The 24,574-nt window shown below is 41.2% G+C and overlaps 1 protein-coding gene and 2 pseudogenes across 1 annotated transcript; all 3 read left to right on the top strand.

Moving 5' to 3' along the window:
• Positions 1-24,574, top strand: part of LOC139159963 (zinc finger protein 420-like) — a 92,696-nt pseudogene that overhangs the window by 4,969 nt on the left and 63,153 nt on the right.
• Positions 3,163-7,576, top strand: LOC139159945 (zinc finger protein 716-like). Its single transcript, XM_070737432.1, has 4 exons — positions 3,163-4,694; positions 5,101-5,142; positions 5,406-5,532; positions 6,192-7,576. Exons 3-4 carry the CDS (start codon positions 5,499-5,501, stop codon positions 7,127-7,129), a joined length of 972 nt encoding a protein of 323 aa, XP_070593533.1. The 5' UTR covers positions 3,163-4,694; positions 5,101-5,142; positions 5,406-5,498; the 3' UTR covers positions 7,130-7,576.
• The window catches only part of LOC139163212 (zinc finger protein 585A-like), a 36,712-nt pseudogene continuing 25,529 nt past the window's right edge, over positions 13,392-24,574 (top strand).

Raw genomic sequence — 24,574 nt, 5'->3', positions numbered from 1 at the left:
GGGAAAAAGGTTTGCCATCATTGGTCTAAGCCAGCTTTCTAATGTGGTGACCCCTTAATAAAGCTCCTCATGTTGTGGTGACCCCCAATCATAAGCCTAGCGCCAATTTTCCCAACAGAGCTTTAAGCTGATTGGTAGGAAGGTCAGAGGGACACCCCCACTGTAAATGCCTGATTGGTCGGATTGTAAAAATATGCTCCAAAGCACCAGAATGAAAGCTATAGTTCCTAACACCATGGGAAATTTGTCTTTTCTCATGGTCTTAGGGGACCCCTGCGAAATGGTCGCCTAAGACCATGGGGAAAGACAAATGTCCAATGGTGTTAGCAACTAAAGCTTCTATTCTGGCATCTCGGAACATATTTTTACAATCCAACCTGTTGTGGTTAGCTCTGGCCCAGCTCCTGCCCCAAGGAATGTGCAGGTGGATGTGGGGGTGTTAAAAAAATTCCCCAGACCCATCAGACCAGGTTCACCAGTGGGGACTAATAGCACCACCTAAACCTTGTATCACCATATTTGCCATAAGACCCTGGATCACAAGATCCAGATTCTCCAAAAAGAACCTATTGAACCACAAAAACCTTGAGGCCCTGTTTAACCAGGTTCACCAGGCTTGCCTGGAGATTCCTGGTTAAACAGGAAAAACAAATATTTTAAAAAAAAACCAGCAACACCACTAAAGCCAGCAGGGCTGACTACTACTAATATCAGCTTGTCCTGGAGTACCTTCTTCACCAGGTACACCAGATTTACTTTTGTTATCAACAGTATCAGGTTATTCATCCCAACCACTGTATTCCCTTATTTATGTTATTCCAATATCCATGTTTTAGTATATACACTCATTCACACTCAATCAAAAACAAACTTTCTTTCACAATGAATGAAAAACAGTTATGCATCCTTTCATGCATATGTCCAACATTTTTCTCACACTAAGTTAAATTATTAGTTGACCTTCTTCTTCCCTACTGCCTCTTTTACAGCACCTCATCTTTACTCAATAATCCACATCTTATACAGGCATTTCTTATAATCAGTCACACCGATCATTCAGCTTTATTTTTCTCAGACAGCATATAAAAACCCCTACTTATCACATACATTGCTTACTACCACTGCTTGTTAAATCTCTTCTATCCAATTTTGTTACATTTGTAAAGCAACCCCCTTTCACAAAACCTTTCCCAGTTCACTTACTAGCAGCTAAACAAAATTATACTATAAACAGACACCCTACCAGTCTATACTAATCCATTCAAATGCCTTCAGCCTCTAACACCTTCCTTCACCACAGGAAATCATCAATCCAAAACTATCAAAACTACCAGTCTTCTAAATCACAACAGGTTTATCTAATGTAGCTACACACTTTTTATTACATTCTGTAGCTAACCCAACATTTACTACCACAAACAACCCAAATACCAGCACTACTATTATAACAGCCAGAGTTAGAAGGGACCTCAAAGGTCATCTAATCCAACCCCCTTTCTTCAGCAAACAGCTCTCTACCAATTCATAAAAATGACAACAGGCAAACCGCTCCACTATGTAATCGCTGGCTTCATTCCAGCATCCTCATACGTATCATCCCACATCATATCTTCTAACAGTTTTCACATAGGAGTATTTCTTCATCAATAAACAATATAAAAAAACGGAACCACAATCCCAAACATATGTATAAACACTACTTACAAAACAACCACACTTCCCTGCATTCTCTCAGATTACAAACCACAGAGAGAAAATAATGTATAAAAGAAAAAAATGTTGCACAATCAACATTCATACACTCATAAACAACTTTCTCTTCCCTTAAAACAGAGCCAAAGCCAGAAATACGTTACCATACAGTGCAAAAATCTATTGTCACAGAACCAATTTATCTAAATCTACACGAGCTTCTCAGCTGTATTCAATGATGCCACAGATTTAATCCAGAAAACAAGTATCTATCATCGAATTCTACTCAATTGTGAAATTTTTCCTAAAATGTTTAGCTTCCTTACGAGCATTGTAAAATCCAGCAACAATTGTCACAGCAACAATTAAATATTTTCATTTCATAACACCACAAGACTCCCTACCAGTACTTCATTTCATTTATCAGATTTGTGTACAATTCATAGTTCATAATCAAAGCTTTTTACAATAAAATAAAACATGATTCCCCTCATCTTGAATCTCAAGATATCCTTCAAAATCTCCCAGCTAGCAATTTTCTTATGGACATACAATAAGAGACTATTACCTCCAACAGATATACAAGGCAATTGTTAAAGAAAATCCAATTCCTGCTATGTATCTTGACTAGATTGTTTTAGAGATACAGTGTTAGCTTTTCCTTTAACTTAATAAGTAATTACTAGTAACTTAGTAGGCTTGACATTCCATCTCAGTTCTCTGATTCAAACCAAGATAAACACTTATATAAAAAACATCAAAAATAGCCAGTTATTGTCCTCAATACTGGACTCCAGTTCATCATATGTAAAACATACACTCTACTATGCATAGAAAAAAAAAAAACCCCTCTTTCATATCCACATCTATACACTAATCTTGGAATTCACCAATACGGAATTCCCTCCAACTGCCACATAAAGTCATTAAAAAAAACCCATTATAACTCTTTCTCATCCTCAACCTCTTAATATACATAACAAATAAACGTAACAACTCAGCCACAGAACTGCAAACCTTTCGCCTGTGTATTAAACACATGCCATCTATCCCAATACAATATTTAAATTCTCTACTCTCTCAAATAACCAATATCCACAAATCCCCTTATCTCCAGCTGCTTATAAACCAAGCCTGCTGCAATCAATTAATTCTCCTTCAAACCTACTGCACCAAACTATCCCAGGAACAATAATAGCCCCTCAACAATTAACAACTTACCTCCTCAAAAAGAAAACACAGCCTGTCAACCCACTTAACTTCAAAACAGCCTCACATTCTCACATTCCTTGTCTTAAACAAGCAATACTATAAACCCTACACATACAGTCTCAACTCCTATTCATCAAACAAAAAAAAAAACCCCTTAGTACTTACCATCTGCTCACCCGAAACATCTATCTTTGATTATTAATCACATTTATCAAAAGCTCTATTTCTCAAGAATTCAAGAATATCAGTTAGACTTCCCTACACCTCTTGCAATAATCTTTTCGCTCTACCAGCAATATAACTATAACCATATGTATTACACTTCTTAAATCATACCAGCAAAAGGACAAAATATTACATAGCACAGCAGCTATCTCCCCATAAAGACACCATTCTGCTCTTCAAGATACAACTTACCAGCAGCCGTCATCCTTTGTCAGAGAGGGGGAAAGAAAAAGAAAGAAGAAAAACAAAACAAAACACATACTTCTACCACAGCATCTGCTGTCAGTTTTAAGTAGACGAAACCCATTCCTAGCATACGCTATGTCCTAAATTTAAAGTCAACACCCATATTTTTGTTCCATAATAAAACCCCTGTTTCATTATGACATAAACGTTCACCCTGAAGTGAAACATAAGCAAGCCGATATTCAACTATGTAAATATCCACTCTGATCCCTTTAAAACTCTTTCTCCACAGTGTCACCACCCAACATGTGTTTTAAATTAGTTCTCGTGCACAAGAACCCAGCACAAATATAGAGACATTTCTCTCACATGCTCTGCGTGCCCACATGTATTCAATCATGCTACTACATATCACCAACTCAGGATCAGACCCCTTGGCCACCTTTACTCACCAAGGACGCTTGCTCTCGCCGGCAGCTGCAATTTTTCCCCGGGAAACCTCCTATTCTCTTGGCCTCTCAGTTCGAAAAGAAGCTAATTCCTGGACATGGAAGCAAGAGAAAACCAGCCACTGGAAAAAACTCCAGTAAGGGCCCTGCCAGGTTTCTCTCGTCCTCCATCCAGGAAAAAAGTTCTCGGGCCCTAAAGTTGGGCGCCAATTGTTAAAAAAATTCCCCAGACCATGAGAATAAAAGCTAAAAGACCACATGATATATATATCATATAAACATTTATTAAACATAACATATATCAACACATAACATATATCAACACATAACATAAAGACACCAATATGATACCACTGTATCATATCAGGACCAATTAAAGACACCCAAAAGGTGTACTCAAAAAGGTAAAGTACCTAACTTCAAGAACCATCTTTTATAGGAGTTTCATGTCTAATTTACACCCCCTTCCTCCTGTCCATATATGGGGTTGTCTTGCATTCAATTTCATCATAGTTCCTTGGAACTCTCTAGATTAATCCATCAAGTTATTTATCCTGTTTACGAATGTTTATTGGCCTCAACAATAGGATTTCTTCATCTTGTTACAGGATGTAAACATGTTTTTGTACATTCTTGCTTTTCTGGCAAGAACTACTGTCCAAAAGGTCGGAAGTTTAGTACTCTAATAAGAGTGTTTTGTATCCATCTAGGCCTTAGATGCCTAGATTCTATAGATTCTTTAGATTATTTTCTCAGGGGGAGACATCCACATGCCGCAGGCCTGTTTTGCTCCTGATGGAATCTGCCGATGAAGCCTCCTCTGACCAAGGAAGCATGAGTGACAGGGAAGAGTGGAGTTTGGCAGACAGCCCAGGAGGAGACAACAACTGAAGGATTATTACAAGACAAAATGAGGCCACCTGTGGTTGGGTGAGGCTCCAATAATTAGGGCTGCTGCTATAAATAGCAGCTTGTGGGTTTGGCCGTTGTGAAAAAGTATCTGATCGCAGTTCTTCAGGAATCCTTTGTTGCTGTTTTCTGGACTTTGTTGATTTTTCACACCTTTGAAACCAAAGCAGAGCAACGTGTGTGTGTGTGTGTTTGTGTGTGTCTCACTTTGTTGGAAGAAGAAGGGGTGTGAGGTTTCTTCACAGCTGCTAGCTAAGTACTTAATGACTGCTTAAGGGAAATTGTACAGACTACCGTGTTGTTTTGGGACGAGTGCTCTTTGCAATACAAAAAGAGTGCTTAGTTTATTTTGAATTTTGTGATAAAGAACATTGTTTTGAATTTTCAAACGTGTGTGTGTCTGAAATTTGTACCCTTGAATTTTCAGGAGGTTCCTACCAGAGAGCCCGGCAGAACACCAACCAATCAGGTGCTTACAGGGGTTGTCCCTCTGACCTCTTGCCAATCAGCTTAAAGATCTGTTGGAAGAATTGGCGCTAACTTATACTTGGGGGTCACCACACATTGAGGAACTGTATTAAGGGGTTGCGGCATTAGAAAGGTTGAGAACCACTACTGCTGTAGAAGATGCCCATTTTGTTCACTAGAGAGCTTTCCTAGAATTGGTGGAAGAAAGTTACCAAATTATTGTTGGGATTATCCATTAATAGGGAAACCTGTTTCCTCGTTCAGGATTTTTTGTCTTTTGAGGAAGTGGCTGTGTATTTCTCGGAGGAAGAGTGGTCTCAACTGGATACTGACCAAAAAGCCCTCCACACAGAAGTCATGCTGGAGAATTCCAGGAATCTCTCTTCTCTGGGTAAGAACCACTGTCTGTGCTCAGAAATAAGAAGGGGGTTAAATGTTATTTTGGGGGGGGGGGGAGAATTGGAATGTATTGAGGCCCTTTTCACTTTTGTCAACTTTGTTATGCTGCAGCATGTTGCTACAGTCATTAGAAACATAGAAACATAGAAGTCTGATGGCAGAAAAAGACCTCATGGTCCATCTAGTCTGCCCTTATACTATTTTCTGTATTTTTATCTTACAATGGATATATGTTTATCCCAGGCATGTTTAAATTCAGTTACTGTGGATTTATCAACCACGTCTGCTGGAAGTTTGTTCCAAGCATCTACTACCCTTTCAGTAAAATATTATTTTCTCATGTTGCTTCTGATCTTTCCCCCAACTAACTTCAGATTGTGTCCCCTTGTTCTTCTGTTCACTTTCCTATTAAAAACACTTCCCTCCTGAACCTTATTTAACCCTTTAACATATTTAAATGTTTCCATCATGTCCCCCCTTTTCCTTCTGTCCTCCAGACTATACAGATTGAGTTCATTAAGTCTTTCCTGATACGTTTTATGCTTAAGACGTATCAGGAAAGACTTAATGAACTCAATCTGTATAGTCAATCCTATTGGAGTCAATTCTATTGGAATGAAAATACACAGTTTTCCCTTTTCTTTTCCAAAGGCTTTAACAGGCAAGAGAATATGAATTGCAAGCAAGAACATCAAGTGATCCATTGGAAAAAGGGGGAATGGAAATTTGAAGATCAGATGCAACCAAAGAATGATGAAACAAAGCAATCGCAAAGTGGAATTGAAAGAAGTCTTTCGTGGGTCAGTTGGCTTCCTAACCAAACAGTGATCGATACAGGAGAAAAACCATATAATACGACAGAGTGTGGAAAGAGGTTCAATAAATCCGACCATCTCTTTTCTCATAAAAAGACACTTTCAGAAGAGAAACGATTTACCTGCACGGAATGTGGAAAGGCCTTTACTCGTAGCACTCAGCTTAATCGCCACAAAATGACCCACACTGGAGAGAAACCATATCAATGCACGGAGTGTGGAAAGAGCTTTACTCGTAGCAGTCATCTTAATTCCCACAAGGGGATCCACAGGGTAGAGAAACCATATCAATGCATGGAGTGTGGAAAGCATTTTAGGAAAAGTACTAACCTTAAATCCCACAAGAGGATCCACACTGGAGAGAAGCCCTATGAATGCACAGAGTGTGGAAAGACTTTTACTTGGAGCAATGGTCTAAATTCCCACAAGAGACTCCACTCAGGAGAAAGGCCTTATGAATGCATGGAGTGTGGAAAAACTTTCCGTTTTAATAATTCTTTTATAATCCATCAAAGGAATCATAAAGGAGAACGGCCTTATAAATGCATGGACTGTGGGAAGACCTTTACTTGTAGTAGTACTCTTAAATCGCACAAGAGGATCCACACAGGAGAACGACCTTACAAATGCATGGAGTGTGGAAAGACCTTCACTCGTAACAGTTATCTCAATTCCCACAGGACCATTCACACAGGAGAAAGACCTTATAAAAGTGTGGAAGGTGCTGTTGGCTTTAAAAGGACTTGTGATGCTTTTAAAGGGCACTGCAGCTGACATTAGTCAGTTGCCAACCATCTTAAATTTGATCAGGTGTCCAACGGGATGCTCCAATGGTCATAAGTGTGAAACATGGTCATGTCACTTTTTCAGTGTTTCTAAAACTTTGAATCATCACTATATAAACTTTATTAAATTGAGGACTACCTATAGTTGTCTAAAATATCATGCAAGGGCCATTTGAGTAATAATTCAGATATTCTGTAGCTCTTCTTAGACATGCATGCATAAATTACCTTTCTTGTGCAAACCAGAACAATGTAGATCCCTAATCCTGTTTGTGGTTTTTGTTAAGTCCAAATAGACAAAGGCCTTGTCTACGTGTTGAAATATTCCTGATTGTTTTTCATTCTATTGTTTCAAATATTCCTAAATACCAAACGATTATCATGTTGTTGTTTAATATGATTTTAGTTAAAAAGAAAAAAAAATAGAATTATCTGATATCTTTTGCTGTTGCCTGAATATACAGTTGTTATTATTATTATTATTATTATTATTATTATTTATTAGATTGGTATGCCGCTTCTCTTTGAAGATTCAGAGCGGCTCACAACAATAAAACACAGTACAAATCCAATTATTTAAAAAAGTTTAAAAACCCTTACTATAAAAACAAACATACCATGCATAAAACGGAACGGCCCAGGGGAATCAATTTCCCCATGCCTGATGGCAGAGGTGGGTTTTAAGGAGTTTGTGAAAGGCAAGGAGGGTGGGGGCAATCCTGATCTCTGGGTGGAGTTGATTCCAGAGGGTTGGGGCCACCACAGAGAAGGCTCTTCCCCTGGGCTTACGTCTTACGAATCCCTCGTCATACGAACTTTTTGAGATACGAACCCGGGGCTTAAGATTATTTTGCCTCTTCTTCTGAACTATTCTCACCTTACAAACCCGCCACCGCCGCTGGGATACCCCATCTCCGGACTTCCATTGCCAACCGAAGCGCTCATTTTCGTGCTGGTGGGATTCCCATGAGGCTCCCCTCCATGGGAAACCCCACCTCCAGATTTTGCGATGCTGCAGAGGAATCCCAGCAGCGCGAAAACATGCATTTCGGCTGGCAAAAGGGGTGAATTTTGGGCTTGCACGCATTAATCGCTTTTCCATTGATTCCTATGGGAAGCATTGTTTTGTCTTACAAAGTTTTCACCTTACGAACCTCATCCTGGAACCAATTAAGTTCGTAAGACAAGGTATCACTGTATCTGTTCTGATACTGGACCAAGTTTTTGGGCGTTTCCCTTTCTCTGGCTGTTCTACCTTCTCCATCCCTGCTTGTCTGAGGAAGACTCCCTTAAGAGTTCTGATTACCGCATCTAGAATGTTGGATGCCAGCAATTTCTTCTTCTTTAAATATTTTTATTATTTTATTATTTTCAAAATAAAAGACATAACATGTCAAACAAACATAAAACAGACAAAACGTAACACATAACATAAAAAGGAGCTACAATGGATCCGCTCAGTCTTCTTAATACAAAAAGGAAAAACTAATTATAGTTTAGATCAATTCAGAAAAGTAAACATTTCTATAAAATATCTTTATATAATATATTCTGTCTAATAAATTTAACTATTAAACTCTTTGTTTTAACATCTTTAAACATTTCTTTTATTCCACCAACTATAAACCTTTTGCCAAGTTTTATAAAATTCTGTTTCTACTTGGTTATTCAACCGCCTCGTCATCATATCTAATTCTGCGCATTCCATAATCCTACTAAAGACCTCCTCATCCTTGGGGATCTCCATTTCTTTCCATCTTTGCAAAAACAATCCTTGCAGCTACTAAAATATGAATTATTAAATAATATATTTCTTTTTTATCTTCAGAAGAAGAGGATTTAGGGGTAGTGATTTCTGACAGTCTCAAAATGGGTGAACAGTGCAGTCAGGTGGTAGGGAAAGCAAGTAGGATGATTGGCTGCATAGCTAGAGGTATAACAAGCAGGAAGAGGGAGATTGTGATCCCCTTATATAGAGCGCTGGTGAGACCACATTTGGAATACTGTGTTCAGTTCTGGAGACCTCACCTACAAAAAGATATTGACAAAATTGAACGGGTCCAAAGACGGGCTACAAGAATGGTGGAAGGTCTTAAGCATAAAACGTATCAGGAAAGACTTAATGAACTCAATCTGTATAGTCTGGAGGACAGAAGGAAAAGGGGGGACATGATCGAAACATTTAAATATGTTAAAGGGTTAAATAAGGTCCAGGAGGGAAGTGTTTTTAATAGGAAAGTGAACACAAGAACAAGGGGACACAATCTGAAGTTAGTTGGGGGAAAGATCAAAAGCAACATGAGAAAATATTATTTTACTGAAAGAGTAGTAGATCCTTGGAACAAACTTCCAGCAGACGTGGTAGATAAATCCACAGTAACTGAATTTAAACATGCCTGGGATAAACATATATCCATCCTAAGATAAAATACAGAAAATAGTATAAGGGCAGACTAGATGGACCATGAGGTCTTTTTCTGCCATCAGACTTCTATGTTTCTATCTTTATTATTTGTGATACCTAATTAAAAAAAATTCAAATTAAGCCAACGCTTGTCTTCACAACTAACAGCTGTACAGTCATGGCTTGAGGCACCAAACGCTGGGAGTGGGTGGAGTCACAGGGTGGTGCACATTACATGCTAAATAGGTGGAGGGAACCCTGGGAAGCTACTGCTGACAAAGTTCTCATTCATGTAATGATGGTTGATGAGTGCCAGAAGTTGGTGAATTAATTGTGTGCAGCATGAGTGTGTTCGAGCCTTTTTATTCCAACAGCTTCATGGAACCTGACAGGTTTTCAGCCCCCATATCTAACAAAGAGGTCCAGGTAAGGACAGAGGGGATTGAAGAACGCTGGGGAGCTGGCTGAGGAGTCAGTAGAATAGAATAGAATAGAATAGAATAGAGTTTTTATTGGCCAAGTGTAATTGGACACACAAGGAATTTGTCTTGGTGCAGATGCTCTCAGTGTACATAAAATAAAATATACATTTGTCAAGAATCATGTAGTAGGACACTTCATGATTGTCATAGGGGTCAAATAAGCAATGAAGAAGCAATATTAATAAAAATCTTAGGATATAAGCAACAAGTTACAGTCATACAGTCAACATGGGAGGAAATGGGTGAAAGGAATGATGAGAAAAACTAGTAGAATAGAAGTACAGATTTAGTAGAAAGTCTGACTGTTGAGGGAATTATTTGTTTAGTAGAGTGATGGCGTTCGGGAAAAAACTTCTTGTGTCTAGTTGTCTTGGTGTGCAGTGCTCTGTAGCGACGTTTTGAGGGTAGGAGTTGAAACAATTCGTGTCCAGGATGTGAGGGGTCAGTAAATATTTTCCCCGCCCTCTTTTTGACTCGTGCAGTATACAGGTCCTCAATGGAAGGCAGGTTGGCAGCAATTGTTTTTTCTGCAGTTCTGATTCTCCTCTGAAGTCTGTGTCGGTCCTGTTGGGTTGCAGCACCAAACCAGACAGTTATAGAGGAGTGCTCTCTGTGCCTACTCCAGGATGGCTAACTTCAGAGTGGATCCTGATGTAAGGCCAAAGGAGAGACTAACGTTGCCCAAGTGCTTGGATGTGGATGTGGAGCTGACATTCCTCAGGAAAGGTGGAGACAAGAGGGAGATACTGGAGGTTGGTGGCAGGTTTCTATGGGTCCTTCTACATATGGGAAGCCCCCTCCAGCGCTATCACCCATCAAAAGCCACTTCACCCAGTGGAGAGAGTGACACATATCTGAAGACCAGTGGAGCTATTCAACAGTGTTAAGAACATAAGAAGAGCCATGCTGAATCAGGCCAAAGCCCATTGAGACCAGCATTCTGTGTCATACAGTGGCCCATCAATTGTCCATGGGGATCTTGAGCAGAAAGAGAAGGCAAGACCGTCCCTTTCCCTTGACCCTCAACAAATAGTACTCAAGAGAATCCTGCCTGCCTCAACCAACATAGAGGCAGCACTTGGACATCTGTTTCAATGACCACCGATACACTTGGCATCCATGAATCTGTCTAATCCTGCCTTGAAGCTATCCAGGCTGACAGCTGTCACGACCTCTTCTGGAAGTGAATTCCATAAACCAACGACCCTCTGGGTGAAGAAATATTTCCCTTGATTTGTCCTCACTTTCTTACCTATGAGCTTTAGGGAGTGCCCCCTCATCTTAATATTGTGTGATAGAGAAAATAATTTTTCTCTATCCACCTTTTCTATCCCATGCATGATTTTATACACGTCGAACCTAGACAATGGATGTTATAAGGGAGATCTGCTGGCTTACAGGATACTGGAACGGGAATGTGGTGGCAACCCTCTGAGACTGGAGGGAATATCCAGGTACAGAGCGAACCTCCCTGGGCCTCCTCCCCTTGTTTTATTACATCAGAGCCGGGTCCTAGCACTTCAGGTTTGGGTCTTCAGTTCACCGGGCCTATACCAAGGGCCCCACCTGGACAAAGTTGTTCTGGAGGACATACTACAGTTTATGCATGGTATGTTTGTGTGTATGTTTGCTTTTAATAAGGGTTTTTTTAGTGTTTTTTTTAATTATTAGATTTGTTGTTCATTCTTTTATTGTTGCTGTGAGCCGCCCTGAGTCTACAGAGAGGGGCGGCATACAAATCTAATAAATAAATAAATAGTGTCAGGTCTGAGTGGACAGGGGCAGGGTCTGATTTATTTATTTATTTGTTTGTTTGTTTGTTTGTTTGTTTATTAGATTTGCATGCCGCCCCTCTCCGTAGACTCAGGGCGGCTCACAGCAATAATAAACAATATATAACAAATCTAATAATTTAAGAGAAACACTAAAAACCCCATTATTAAAAGCAAACATAAGCACAAACATACCATACATAAACTGTATAGGCCCGGGGGAGATGTTTCAATTCCCCCATGCCTGACGGCAGAGGTGGGTTTTAAGGAGTTTACGAAAGGCGAGGAGGGTGGGGGCAGTTCTAATCTCTGGGTGGAGCTTGTTCCAGAGGGTCAGGGCCGCCACAGAGAAGGCTCTTCCTCTGGGTCCCGTCAAACGACATTGTTTAGTTGACGGGACCCGGAGAAGGCCAACTCTGTGGGACCCAATCGGTCGCTGGGATTCGTGCGGCAGAAGGCGGTCCCGGAGATATTCTGATGGTCCACTAGGATCCCCCTGTAATGAAAATGATGTTTGACAGCAACCCAGATAGAGCTAAGCTGTTTGTTGTGCAGGCTGATGCTAGTAGCGTGGCTGGGGCTGCAGTACTGTTGCAAACAAATGAGCAGGGAATGTTGTAACCATGCACATACACCTCCAGGAAGTTAAACAACACGGAATGCAAATGGGTGATTTGGGAGAAGGAAGCCTTTGCAGTTCGGTGGGCTCTGCTGACATAGCAACATCTATTGGAAGGTTACACTACAAGATCTGGAAAGAGCACAAATTTGGAGGCTCTTCAGGCCCCACATAGATTTTCACCAAAACCAAGTTACTGACTGACTGACTTAGATTTATAAGCTGCCAGCTCCAGACGGACTGGGTGGCATATAAATCTAGATGGGCTCTATTATTACTATTACTATTATTACTATTATTATTATTATTATTATTATTATTATTATTATTATTATTATTATCATCATCGCCATCATCATCATCATCATTAATATTATTATTTGATGATGATGATGATGATATATGGTTTGTTAGGTTGCGTGATTTTATTTTTTATAATAATGGATTTTAAATTGTTTTCTAACATTAGATTTGTACATGTTGTATTATTGTGAGCTGCTCCGAGTCCTCGGAGAGGGGCGGCATACAAATCTAATTTTAAAAAATTATTATTATTATTATTATTATTATTATTATTATTATTATTTATTAGACTTGTATGGCGGCATACAAATCTAATAAATAAATAAATAAATACAATACAATACAATACAATATAATACAATACAAAACAATATATGTACAAATCTAATAATTAAAACGATGACTAAAATCCCATATACTTGTTATTTTTGGGGGGGAGTTGTTTTCTTCTTTTGGTCCTTTGTGAATCACTTCGGTATTATGACTATGTATATATGTAGCCTGTATTTCTGTTTTTAAATAATTCAATAAAGATTTATTTTTAAAGTGGAAAACATGACGTCCTCCGCCCTTTCAGGGTCTTCACGCAATGCGCAAAGGATCCTCTAGGGGGCCTCCTTGCAAAAGCCGGACAGCTCCTTCCTGTCCCCATACAAGAGAACTGAGCATGCGCCAACCTGCTCCCCAGGAAAGGAGAGATGCGTTCTTCCGGAGACATTTTCCAGCAAAGGCTTCAAAGCTTCTCCGCTCTTTCTGCAGAGCCCAATTGCGCCTTTGGGCAAAGGAAGAGGTTGGAAGGCAAGGCCTGGGCTTGGACAGCCAGACGTGAGTCGAGGTTCAGTGACGGAAGGGGGGGGGGCACTTTCCCATTCATCAGGCTTGTGGTGGGAAGGGGGAGAGCCAGTGGCCCCATGTTCCCCTGCCGCCCCTCTGCATGCAGGAGAGAAAAGCAAAGCTTCCCGCCCTTCGCTTTGCCCCCGGGGGGGGGGGGGACCAGGGTCAAATAAAAAAGGATTTACGCTCCATTTTGACGGGGAAAGGTTTGCATGGAGGGAGAGGCGGAGAGATCGGCTTTGCAAAAAAGAGATTTGTGCCTCCGAGTCAGTCTTGAGTCCTGGTCAGTTTCCTGCCTATTTCTTGGCCCCGTTTTTAGAAGAGGTTTCCCTCTCCTCCCCCTTCCCAGGCGGAGAGAAACGAGCGGTCGGTGTCCCTCCTGCTGCCTTTGCACGCAAGGTTGCAACTCCGTGTGCAAGGACCTGGGAGCATGGAGTGCAGCCATAGACTGTCTTTTAATTTATAATGTATTACATTATGATTAGCCAGAGAGAACCATTTGGTTCAGCGATGAAAGCACAAGGCTTTGAAACCAGGAGATGAACTTCTAGTCCAACCTTTGCCATGAAAGACTTGAGCCCATCCCAACTCTCAGCCCAATCTATTTCACAGAGTTGTAGTTGTGGGGGAAATAGTAAGAAGGACCATTATGTATAATTTCTCCCTAGAGTAATTTATAAAAATAATACAGAGCTGTAAGAAATTTTTAAAAATATTTAATTTATTTATTTGTTTGTTTATTTATCTATCTCTATCTATCTATCTATCTATCTATCTATCTATCTATCTATCTATCTATCTATCTATCTATTAGATTTGTATGCCACCCCTCTCCGTAGACTCGGGCGGCATACAAATAAAAACTAGGATGTAAAAATCAAAAACATGTACTGTAAATGTATTTTTCCAATATTTTGATAAAGATTAACATCCTGAAGCAGGGGATGTTAAACCCAAGTCCTCATGTGACATATCTGGACTTTCTTCCCCTTTGATAAACCCGTCATGGCATAATGCATCTGGTCCTCAGACCGCTAGTTTGGTAGTTCTGTCCTGAAGGGTTCGGTGCATTTCCCCTCCGCGTATAGAGAGATCAAGATAACTAATAAGATAACCCCCCTCCCAGACATTGGTAGGTTAATCCAAATTTCTTTTTTTCCCCTTCCCTCTCTCCTCCACTTCTCTTTACTCTCTTGATAAGGATGCTCAGTAGTTCAATTAATCACCCTAGTAAACACTCTGAATTATTTGTTTTCCATTTCAGATATATAAGCTGGAAATATTTTCTGGTTCTTCTGGAATCTTAAGTATCTTGTCTGGGAAGAGAGCTGAATGGCCTTGGAGAATTTGACCAAACCTCTTGTGAACAGAAAGACCTGTGCGGATCCTTGGTTCCATTTTGGAGCTGGATTAGAGACCAGAAAGAAGATGGAGGGACAACACCCAGCAGATGCAGAAATTAGAAAAGACCCTCCAGCTGCTCAGCCTTGGAACTGTGGGGCAAGTCCTGGGCAGAAGAGCCACAAAGAGGCTTCCAATAGTCCAGAGGTTCAATGCTGCCACTTCAGAAAAATGCAGTTTCAGGAGGGGAGTCGTCCCCGAGATATTTGCACTCGGCTTCACTACCTTTGTCATCAGTGGCTGCAACCAGAAAAACACACCAAGGCTCAGATGCTGGACCTGGTGCTCCTGGAACAATTGCTGGCGGTCCTTCCCCCAGAGATGGCAAGATGGGTGCGGGAGTGTGGAGCAGAGACCAGCTCCCAGGCCGTGTCCCTGGCTGAAGGCTTCTTGCTGACCCAGGAGGATGAAAAGATGAAAGAAGAGTTGCAGGTGGGAGAATGTAATTATGGCAGCTCTAAAGAGGATCCCTCTGGATTTGTCAATCCCTTTCTGGCAGAGTTTTCTGGGATTATTAACTCCTAAGGGCATTTGTTCTGTTCTCCTAGAGGATGTATTTGGGGCAATTCTTCCATTCTGTTTTGAGTTTCAGCAATGGGGGCTTCTAGTTTGAAAGTGCCACATGATAATTCATTTATATTTATGTTCTCTTCCTTTGTTTCTTGCATCACATCATGTCCAGAAATCCATGGAAGCTGTGACTGAGTATAGAGAGGAAGGGAAAGGTTCATTCAGATCTTATCAGGAGCTGCTCTTCACGGAGAACTTCCAGAAAGGTCAAAGTCAAGACGCTGTGCAAGGTAAGAAAAGCTCTTTCCATGTGGTGTGAATTTTAAATATTTAACTGATATTTTTTGCTCCACTTTATTGGAGTTTGTCTCTTTAACAAACCTGTTTCCACTATTTTTTATCTTTCTCATAGAGAGTAGAAAATTGTTCTTGGACTTTTTAGAATCCTCTCTTTGTTCTGGAGCTGAAGGATTAACTGAACCGCTACTCCAGGTAAGGAGAAATAAGACTGGAAAAGGTCTTGGATGGATTTCATTCTACGGTTCAATGTATAAAATTGATGTTTCTACGCAATACAATTTTGATATCAGGTCAGTGAACATTCACACTCAGTTTAGCCCACCCTCTCCCTTCTGAGGGGATTCTTTGTGGGTCACTTTCTCTTCTCCACTCCTGCTTCACCATCAGATTTCGTTGACCAGCATCTTCTGTCTCCCAGGGTTATTCTCAGATACCATTACAAAAAATAAAATAAAATAATACTCCCTTTTTGTCTATTGAAAAGCATATTTTTGATATGGAAACAGTATATAACCTTCAGGATGCATGGAGAGAGATACACAGGATATATATCAATATACATTTTACTGATGTGCGCATCAATTTTGGTCCGGGGTTGATATGGCCTGGATGACAGCTGAACACCACCAGATGGATTCAAAACTGGCTGACCAACCACACTCACCCTTTAGTGCTCAGTGGAACTGCATCTATATGGAGAATCACCAACAAATTCAAATATATTGCTCAAAAAAATAAATAACTCAAATAACACATCCTAGATCTGAATGAATGAAATATTCTCATTAAATATTTCATTTGCACAGCAGCATGTGAAATTGACTGTCAATCAGGGATGCTTCCTAAGTAGAAAGTTTGATTTCACAACATTTTGATTTACTTGAAGTTATATTCTGTTTTTTAAGTGTTCCCTTTATTTTTTTGAACAGTGTATATTATCAGGCATCTATCTTAATTTGGTGAAAAGATTGGATGGATTTAAGAAATAAAAGGATCTTAGTTATAGAAGGATCCTATGGAATGAAAAGTATAAAATGCATAGCTACTTTCAAAAGCCTATAGTAAGGAATGCACTCTTACAGATTTTTTGGGGGGAGAGTATTATAAAAATCCCAATGTGGTTATCCACAATAGAAACATCCAAATGTAATTGATACAGATAAGATAATTAGATACAAGGATTTATTAAACAAACAGGAAAACCTGAAAGCAAAACAAGAATTGGAACATGACCTAGGTAGGGGGAATTAATTGGCGGATGTAGATACAAACCCAGTCTAAATACAGATAAAGAGGATTAAAATAAATGAAATGCAAAAGGATCAGCAAGAATTGGACAAAATTATAGAAGGTACATTTGAAAAATTAATAAGCAAAATATAAAAATATTTCTTGAGATATAAAATGGATGAGATCGTCAAAGAAACAATGACTAAATGGGCCAAGAATTTCAAATATAATATAAAATTGGAGAAATGGGAAAAGCGTGGGAAACAAATATAAAATTTGCTGTCATTGGCATTCAAGGAAAACGAGTTGAAGATGTTTTACAGCCAGCAAGGCTTGCTAAGATGTTTCTGAATAGCTCACAATAGCTTGTGCTGGAAATTTTTTTAAAAGCATGCAGAACCTATGTCCATCTGCACAAAAAATATTGAACCAAAATTAGAAATGGTAGGAAGAAATAATCGACCAGCTTGATCAAACATAATTTAGCTGTGCTGTCAGCCAAAAGAGGTGAGATGTTAATTCTGAATTCTGTAGAAGATGACCATTTTGTTCACTAGATCTCTTTTCTAGAATTGGTGGATGAAAATTATTGCATTAGAAACATAGAAACATAGAAGACTGACGGCAGAAAAAGACCTCATGGTCCATCTAGTCTGCCCTTATACTATTTCCTGTATTTTATCTTACAATGGATATATGTTTATCCCAGGCATGTTTAAATTCAGTTACTGTGGATTTACCAACCACGTCTGCTGGAAGTTTGTTCCAAGGATCTACTACTCTTTCAGTAAAATAATATTTTCTCATGTTGCCTTTGATCTTTCCCCCAACTAACTTCAGATTGTGTCCCCTTGTTCTTGTGTTCACTTTCCTATTAAAAACACTTCCCTCCTGAACCTGAAAAAATTAGTCTTGGGATTATCTGTTAATAGAGAAACTTGTGTCATTTTTCAGGCTGTTGTGCCTTTTGACGAAGTGGCTGTCTATTTCTCGGAGGAGGAGTGGTCTCACCTGGACGCTGACCAAAAAGCACTCCACACAGAAGTCATGCTGGAGAATTCCAGGAATCTCTTTTCTCTGGGTAAGAATCACTGTCTGTGCTCAGTAATATAGTGAAAGGAGTTAAACGTTATTTCGGGGGGGGGGGGGGGGTGGGTCATTTATTTACAGTGCATTCGGAAGGTATTCAAGCCCCCTTCACTTTTGTCCACTTCGTTATGCTGCAGCATGTTACTACAATAATTGAAATTCACTTTTTTTGTCCTTAATCTATACGTAGTACGAAATAATGATGTGATAAACTTTGCACGCCTGGCTTGGGGATTTTCTGCCATTTTTGCTTGCAAATCATCTCAAGGAGATGTGCAGGGCAGCCGCTTGGTCATTTCCAACATCCTTTATTCACCGCTATAAGATTGACATTTAGGCTTTGGCGGAAGTAGTCTTCGACCACAGGGTACTACAACAGATGCATTTTCAGGGGCAATCTTCTGGCCAGACTTAACCCTCCCTCTTTGATATGTGGCTTTGACATGTGCCATATTTGAATGTTTGGCTCCACCCACTATGGAAAAGGGGCATTGGTGATATGCCTCTTCTCGTAGGGATGAGTCAACATCCAATCCCACTCCAGACGAGTCTGGGCTAGTATTTGGGACCCTTTTTCTTGTAATTTGTAATTATTCTATGATTATGGTTATCCAGTTGGGGGAACACACAACATATTGTATATTTTATATGTTGTGAGCCGCCCCGAGTCCTTGGAGAGGGGCGGCTTAGAAATCCAATAAATAAATAAATAAGTCTGCAGTGGGTCTCCACCAAAAGATGGGGAAATGGATGCAAAGGCGGAGATATATTTATTTATTTATTCATTTGTTCAATACACAAATACATAGGAAGAAAAATAGACATGTAGTAATATATATAAGGGTAAAGTGAATTTAGAGGAGAGGATATATGAAAGAAAGAAAATATATATGATAAGTGAGAGAAAGGAAAGACAATTGGACAGGGGACGAAAGGCACACCAGTGCACTTATGTACGCCCCTTACTGGCCTCTTAGGAACCTGGAGAGGTCAATCGTGGAGAGTCTAAGGGAGAAGTGTTGGGGGTTAGGGGTTGACACAATTGAGTCCGGTAATGAGTTCCATGCTTCGATAACTCGATTGTTGAAGTCATATTTTTTACAGTCAAGTTTGGAGCGGTTCGTATTAAGTTTGAATCTGTTGCGTGCTCTTGTGTTGTTGCAGTTGAAGCTGAAGTAGTCATTGACCGGTAGGACGTTGCAGCATATGATCTTGTGGGCAATAGTCAAATCGTGTTTTAGGCGCTGTAGTTCTAGGCTTTCTAGGCCCAGGATTCTTAGAGTGGAGGAGTGAAGGGCTCTTCTGGTGAGATATCTTTGGACATTTTCAAGGGTGTTGATGTCCGAGATGTGGTATGGGTTCCAGACAGATGAGCAGTAGTCTAGGATGGGTCTGGCAAAAGTTTTGTAGGCTCTTGTGAGTAGTGTGAGATTGCCTGAGCAGAAGCTGCATAGGATGAACTAGAAGGCACAGTTCTGATTGGACGGATGGATGGTGTCATCCCATACTTGGATATTGGCTCCACCCTACAAGAAGAAGCTATCAGGTGAGAACCAACGCCCCATGTCATCCAATCAATTGAATTGATCACAGGTGAACTCCAATCATGGCATAGAAACATGTCAGCGGCAATCTTCAGAAATGGGAGGCACCTGAGCTAAATTCCAAGGGCTGTTGCAGAGAGTCAGAATACTGATGTTAATGTGATATTTCAGTTTGTTTTTCTTTTTAATAAACTTACAGACATTTTTAAAATTCTGTTTTAACTTTGCCAAAATTCAGTACTGAGTGTAGATTAACAGGAGAGAGAGTAGAATCAGGCTGCAATATAATAAAATTGAAAATAGTGAAGAGGGTCTGAGTACATAATGAATGCACTCTATATGCTTCCTTTATTTATTTTTAAATAATATGGGCAGTGGACATACCCAATGTTCTTTCCTCCTGTTGTATTCCCTGGGGGGGGGATGGGATACTGTGAAATGGATTGAGCTGACAGAGATTGACCCAAAGTCACCCAGACAACATTAACGTTAATGGTAGAACTAATACTCAGAATCACCCAGTTTCTAGCCTGGTGCCTTAACCATTTGACCAAAGTGATTTCATACAAGGTGGAAATTTATTGAAAGGAAATTTGGGAAACTGCATAGCTTCTTTTTTTAAAACAAAAGATATTTTAATGCTTTCTGCTCATAAAAGCAATACAGTGGTACCTCTACTTACAAACGCCTCTACTGACGAACTTTTCGAGATACGAACCTGGTGTTTAAGATTTTTTTGTCTCTACTTCCAAACCATTTTCACCCTATGAACCTGAGCGGCCGCCGCTGGGATGCCCCGCCTCCAGACTTCCGTTGCCACCCAAAGTGCCCATTCCTGCACTGCTGGGATTCCCCTGAGGCTCCCCTCACTGAGAATCCCTTCAAAGGTGCTTTGAATCCCAGTGAGGAGAGCCTCAGGGAAATCCCAGCAGCAAAAGAACTGGGGCTTTGGCTGGCAAAGGAAGTCAGGAGGCGGAGATTCCCAGCAAAGGGAGCTCAGAGGAATCCCAGCAGCAAAAGAACGGGAGTTTGGCTGGCAAAGGAAGTCAGGAAGCAGGGATTCCCAGCAAGGGGAGGCTCAGAGGAATCCCAGCAGCAAAAGAACAAGGGTTTGGCTGGCAAAGGAAGTCTGGAGGCGGGGATTCCCAGCAAGGGGAGGCTCAGAGGAATCCCAGGAGCAAAAGAATGGGAGTTTGGCTGGCAAAAGAAGTCAGGAGGCAGGGAATCCCAGCAAGGGGAGGCTCAGAGGAATCCCAGCAGCAAAAGAACGGGAGTTTGGCTGGCAAAAGAAGTCAGGAGGCAGGGATTCCCAGCAAGGGGATGCTCAGAGGAATCCCAGGAGCAAAAGAACGGGAGTTTGGCTGGCAAAGGAAGTCAGGAGGTAGGGATTCCCAGCAAGGGGAGGCTCAGAGGAATCCCAGGAACAAAAGAACGGGAGTTTGGCTGGCAAAAGAAGTCAGGAGGCAGGGATTCCCAGCAAGGGGAGTCTCAGAGGAATCCCAGCAGCAAAAGAACGGGAGTTTGGCGGGCAAAGGAAGTCAGGAGGCGGGGAATCCCAGCAAGGGGATGCTCAGAGGAATCCCAGCAGCAAAAGAACGGGAGTTTGGCTGGCAAAGGAAGTCAGGAGGTAGGGATTCCCAGCAAGGGGAGGCTCAGAGGAATCCCAGCAGCAAAAGAACGGGAGTTTGGCTGGCAAAAGAAGTCAGGAGGCAGGGATTCCCAGCAAGGGGATGCTCAGAGGAATCCCAGCAGCAAAAGAACAGGGGTGACTTTTGGGGTGGGTTTGCACTCATTATTTGCTTTTACAGTGATTCATATGGGGGAAATTGTTTCTTACAAACCTTTCTACTTACGAACCTGGTCATGGAACAAATTAAGTTTGTAGGTAGAAGTACCACTGTACTCATTTCATAGAAGAGAATAGTAAGAATCTGAGAGACAGGCTTCATGCCGGGATGAAATGGCCTATTCTGGACCAGGTTCTGGCTAGTTCAGGGTTGTGATCCAATCCTATTGGAATGAAAATATACCATTTTCCTTTTTCTTTTCCAAAGGCTTTAATGGGCAAGAGAAGAATTGCAAGCAGGAACCCCAAGCGATCCATTTGAAAGAGGAGGAAGATCTGATTCAACCAAAGGGTGATGAAACGAATCAATCACAAAGTGGAATTGAAAAAAGTCTGTCTTGGGTCAGTTGGCTTCCTAATCCTACAGTGATGGATATGGGAGAAAGACCATATAAATTGACGGAATGTGGGAAAAGTTTCAATAAAACCGACCATCTCTTTTCTCATAAAAAGACACTTTCAGAAGAGAAACGATTTATCTGCACGGATTGTGGAAAGACCTTTACTCGTAGCAATTATCTTAATGCCCACAAAATGATCCACACGGGAGAGAAACCATATCAATGCATGGAGTGTGGAAAAACCTTTATTCTTAGCACTCAACTTAATCGCCACAAGAGGATCCACACGGGAGAGAAACCATATCAATGCACGGAGTGTGGAAAGAGCTTTTCTTGTAGCACTCATCTTAATCGCCACAACAGGATCCACACGGAAGAGAAACCATATCAATGCACGGAGTGTGGAAAGAGCTTTGCTCGTAGTGGTCAACTTAATTCCCACAAGGGGATCCACACAGTAGAGAGACCCTATCAATGCATGGAGTGTGGAAAGAGCTTTGCTAGTAGCAGTCATCTTAATTCCCACAATTTGTTCCACACAGGAGAGAAGCCATATCAATGCATGGAGTGTGGAAAGAGCTTTAGGAAAAGTACTAATCTTAATTCCCACAAGAGGATCCACACTGGAGAGAAGCCGTATGAATGCACAGAGTGTGGAAAGACCTTTACTTGGAGCTATAGTCTAAATTGCCACAAGAGAAACCACTCAGGAGAAAGACCTTATGAATGCATGGAGTGTGGAAAGACCTTCCGTTTTAATCATTCTTTTATAATCCATCAAAGGAACCACAAAGGAGAACGGCCTTATAAATGCATGGACTGTGGAAAGACCTTTACTTCTAGCAGCCAATTCCATCGCCACGAGAGAGTCCACACAGGAGAAAGACCTTATAAATGCATGGAGTGTGGAAAGACCTTTACTCGTAGCAGTTATCTTAATTCCCACAAGACTATCCACACAGGAGAAAGATCTTATATATGCATCGAATGTGGAAAGACCTTTACCTATAGTAGTAGTCCCGATTCCCACAAGACCTTCCAAAGACCTTATAAATGTGTGGAGTGTGGAGATGACTTTAAAAGGACTTGTGATCCTTTTAAAGGACACTGGGAAGGAGGGAGGGAGGGACAGAGGGAGGAGATTGGAATGAGAAGGTGGGAGGTTCTGAGTGAACTGCATTAGCACTTAATAATAATAATAATAATAATAATAATAATTTATTAGATTTGTATGCCGCCCCTCTCCGAAGACTCAGGGCGGCTCACAACAATAATAAAACTGCGTGACAATGTAAACAAATCTAATATTAAAAAACATCTAAAAACCCCTCATTTAAATACCATGCAACACACGCATTCCATACATAAAACTATAAAAAGCCTGGGGGAGATGTCTCAATTTCCCCATGCCTGGCGATATAGGTGGGTCTTAAGTAGTTTGCGAAAGACAAGGAGGGTGGGGGCAGTTCTGATCTCTGGGGGGAGTTGATTCCAGAGGGCCGGAGCCACCACAGAGAAGGCTCTTCCCCTGGGGCCCACCAGACGACATTGTTTAGTTGACGGGACCCGGAGAAGTCCAACTCTGTGGGACCTAATCGGCAGCTGGGATTCATGCAGTTAGTTGGGGGAAAGATCAAAAGCAACGCGAGAAAATATGATTTCACTGAAAGAGTCGTAGATCCTTGGAACAAACTTCCAGCAGACGTGGTTGGTAAATCCACAGTAACTGAATTTAAACATGCCTGGGATAAACATATATCCATTGTAAGATAAAATACAGGAAATAGTATAAGGGCAGACTAGATGGACCATGAGGTCTTTTTCTGCCGTCAGTCTTCTATGTTTCTATGCATCAGAAGACGGTCCCGGAGGTATTCTTTTTATACTCGGCCACCAGCAATCGTGCTAGCTTTGCTATCCCCTTGCCCCCCTCCTGGCCTCTCCCATGGTGGTCTCCCATCTGAAATCTGACAATGCTATGCTTACAAAGCCAGGTCTTGCATGGAAATGCTTGCCCTCCATTGCCCAGGGCTCTGGGCAGCCAATGCCTTATTAAGGGGGTCCTCCATGTGCCCTGAGAGGGATGGCTACGCTCCTCTGGTGGACAAGGCTTTGGTTTTCATCCTGGCCTCCCCTTCCTCTGTTGGAGACTTCTGGGTCCCCACTCCCAGCCTTGACTGGGCTATAATAGGCGGTGGATGCTGCTGCATGTGGAAGCGTGAGAGAGAAATTTTGCAGGAAGGTTCAACTTTTGCCTTGACAGATCTCTGGAGAGGAGGAAGCACACATACCTGGATACAAGGATTTCCTTTTTGGAAAGGGCCAGCCTCTCTTGTGAAGGAGTGCTGCTCCCCTGCCACCTACTTTTGCTTTCCAAAGAATTGCCAAGGCATAAATTGGACTCTTCTCCCTGTAAACTTTCTCCTCCATGCTTTCACACTCAACAGTGTCATCTCTCCATCTGTTGCTTTGCTGGGAGATGTGCCAGACAGGGAAATAAACACCAAGTATGTTTGAGATTGGAAGAAGAACATCTTGGTCATCCTGTGCACACACAGATATCAATCCAAGCTTAGTGACGGCATTTGAGCATCCAAACTGCCGATCGTGCCTAGGCTTGGGGGATAAGGCATCACATTTATCCTGCTGTCAGGCTGAAGCCAGCGTTTTGAGTCGGAGACTCTGGCCTGCCAGAAGTAGAATAGTACTGTGGGAATTGGGGAGGGTGGTTGCATGAGAGAGAAAAAATGCTAGCCACA

The sequence above is a fragment of the Erythrolamprus reginae genome, chromosome 2 (genome assembly GCF_031021105.1).
Source record: "Erythrolamprus reginae isolate rEryReg1 chromosome 2, rEryReg1.hap1, whole genome shotgun sequence".
In the NCBI taxonomy this organism is placed as follows: Eukaryota; Metazoa; Chordata; class Lepidosauria; order Squamata; family Dipsadidae; genus Erythrolamprus; species Erythrolamprus reginae.
The sequence above is the reverse complement of the archived record's forward strand: the minus strand, read 5'-3'. Positions and strand labels throughout refer to the sequence as shown.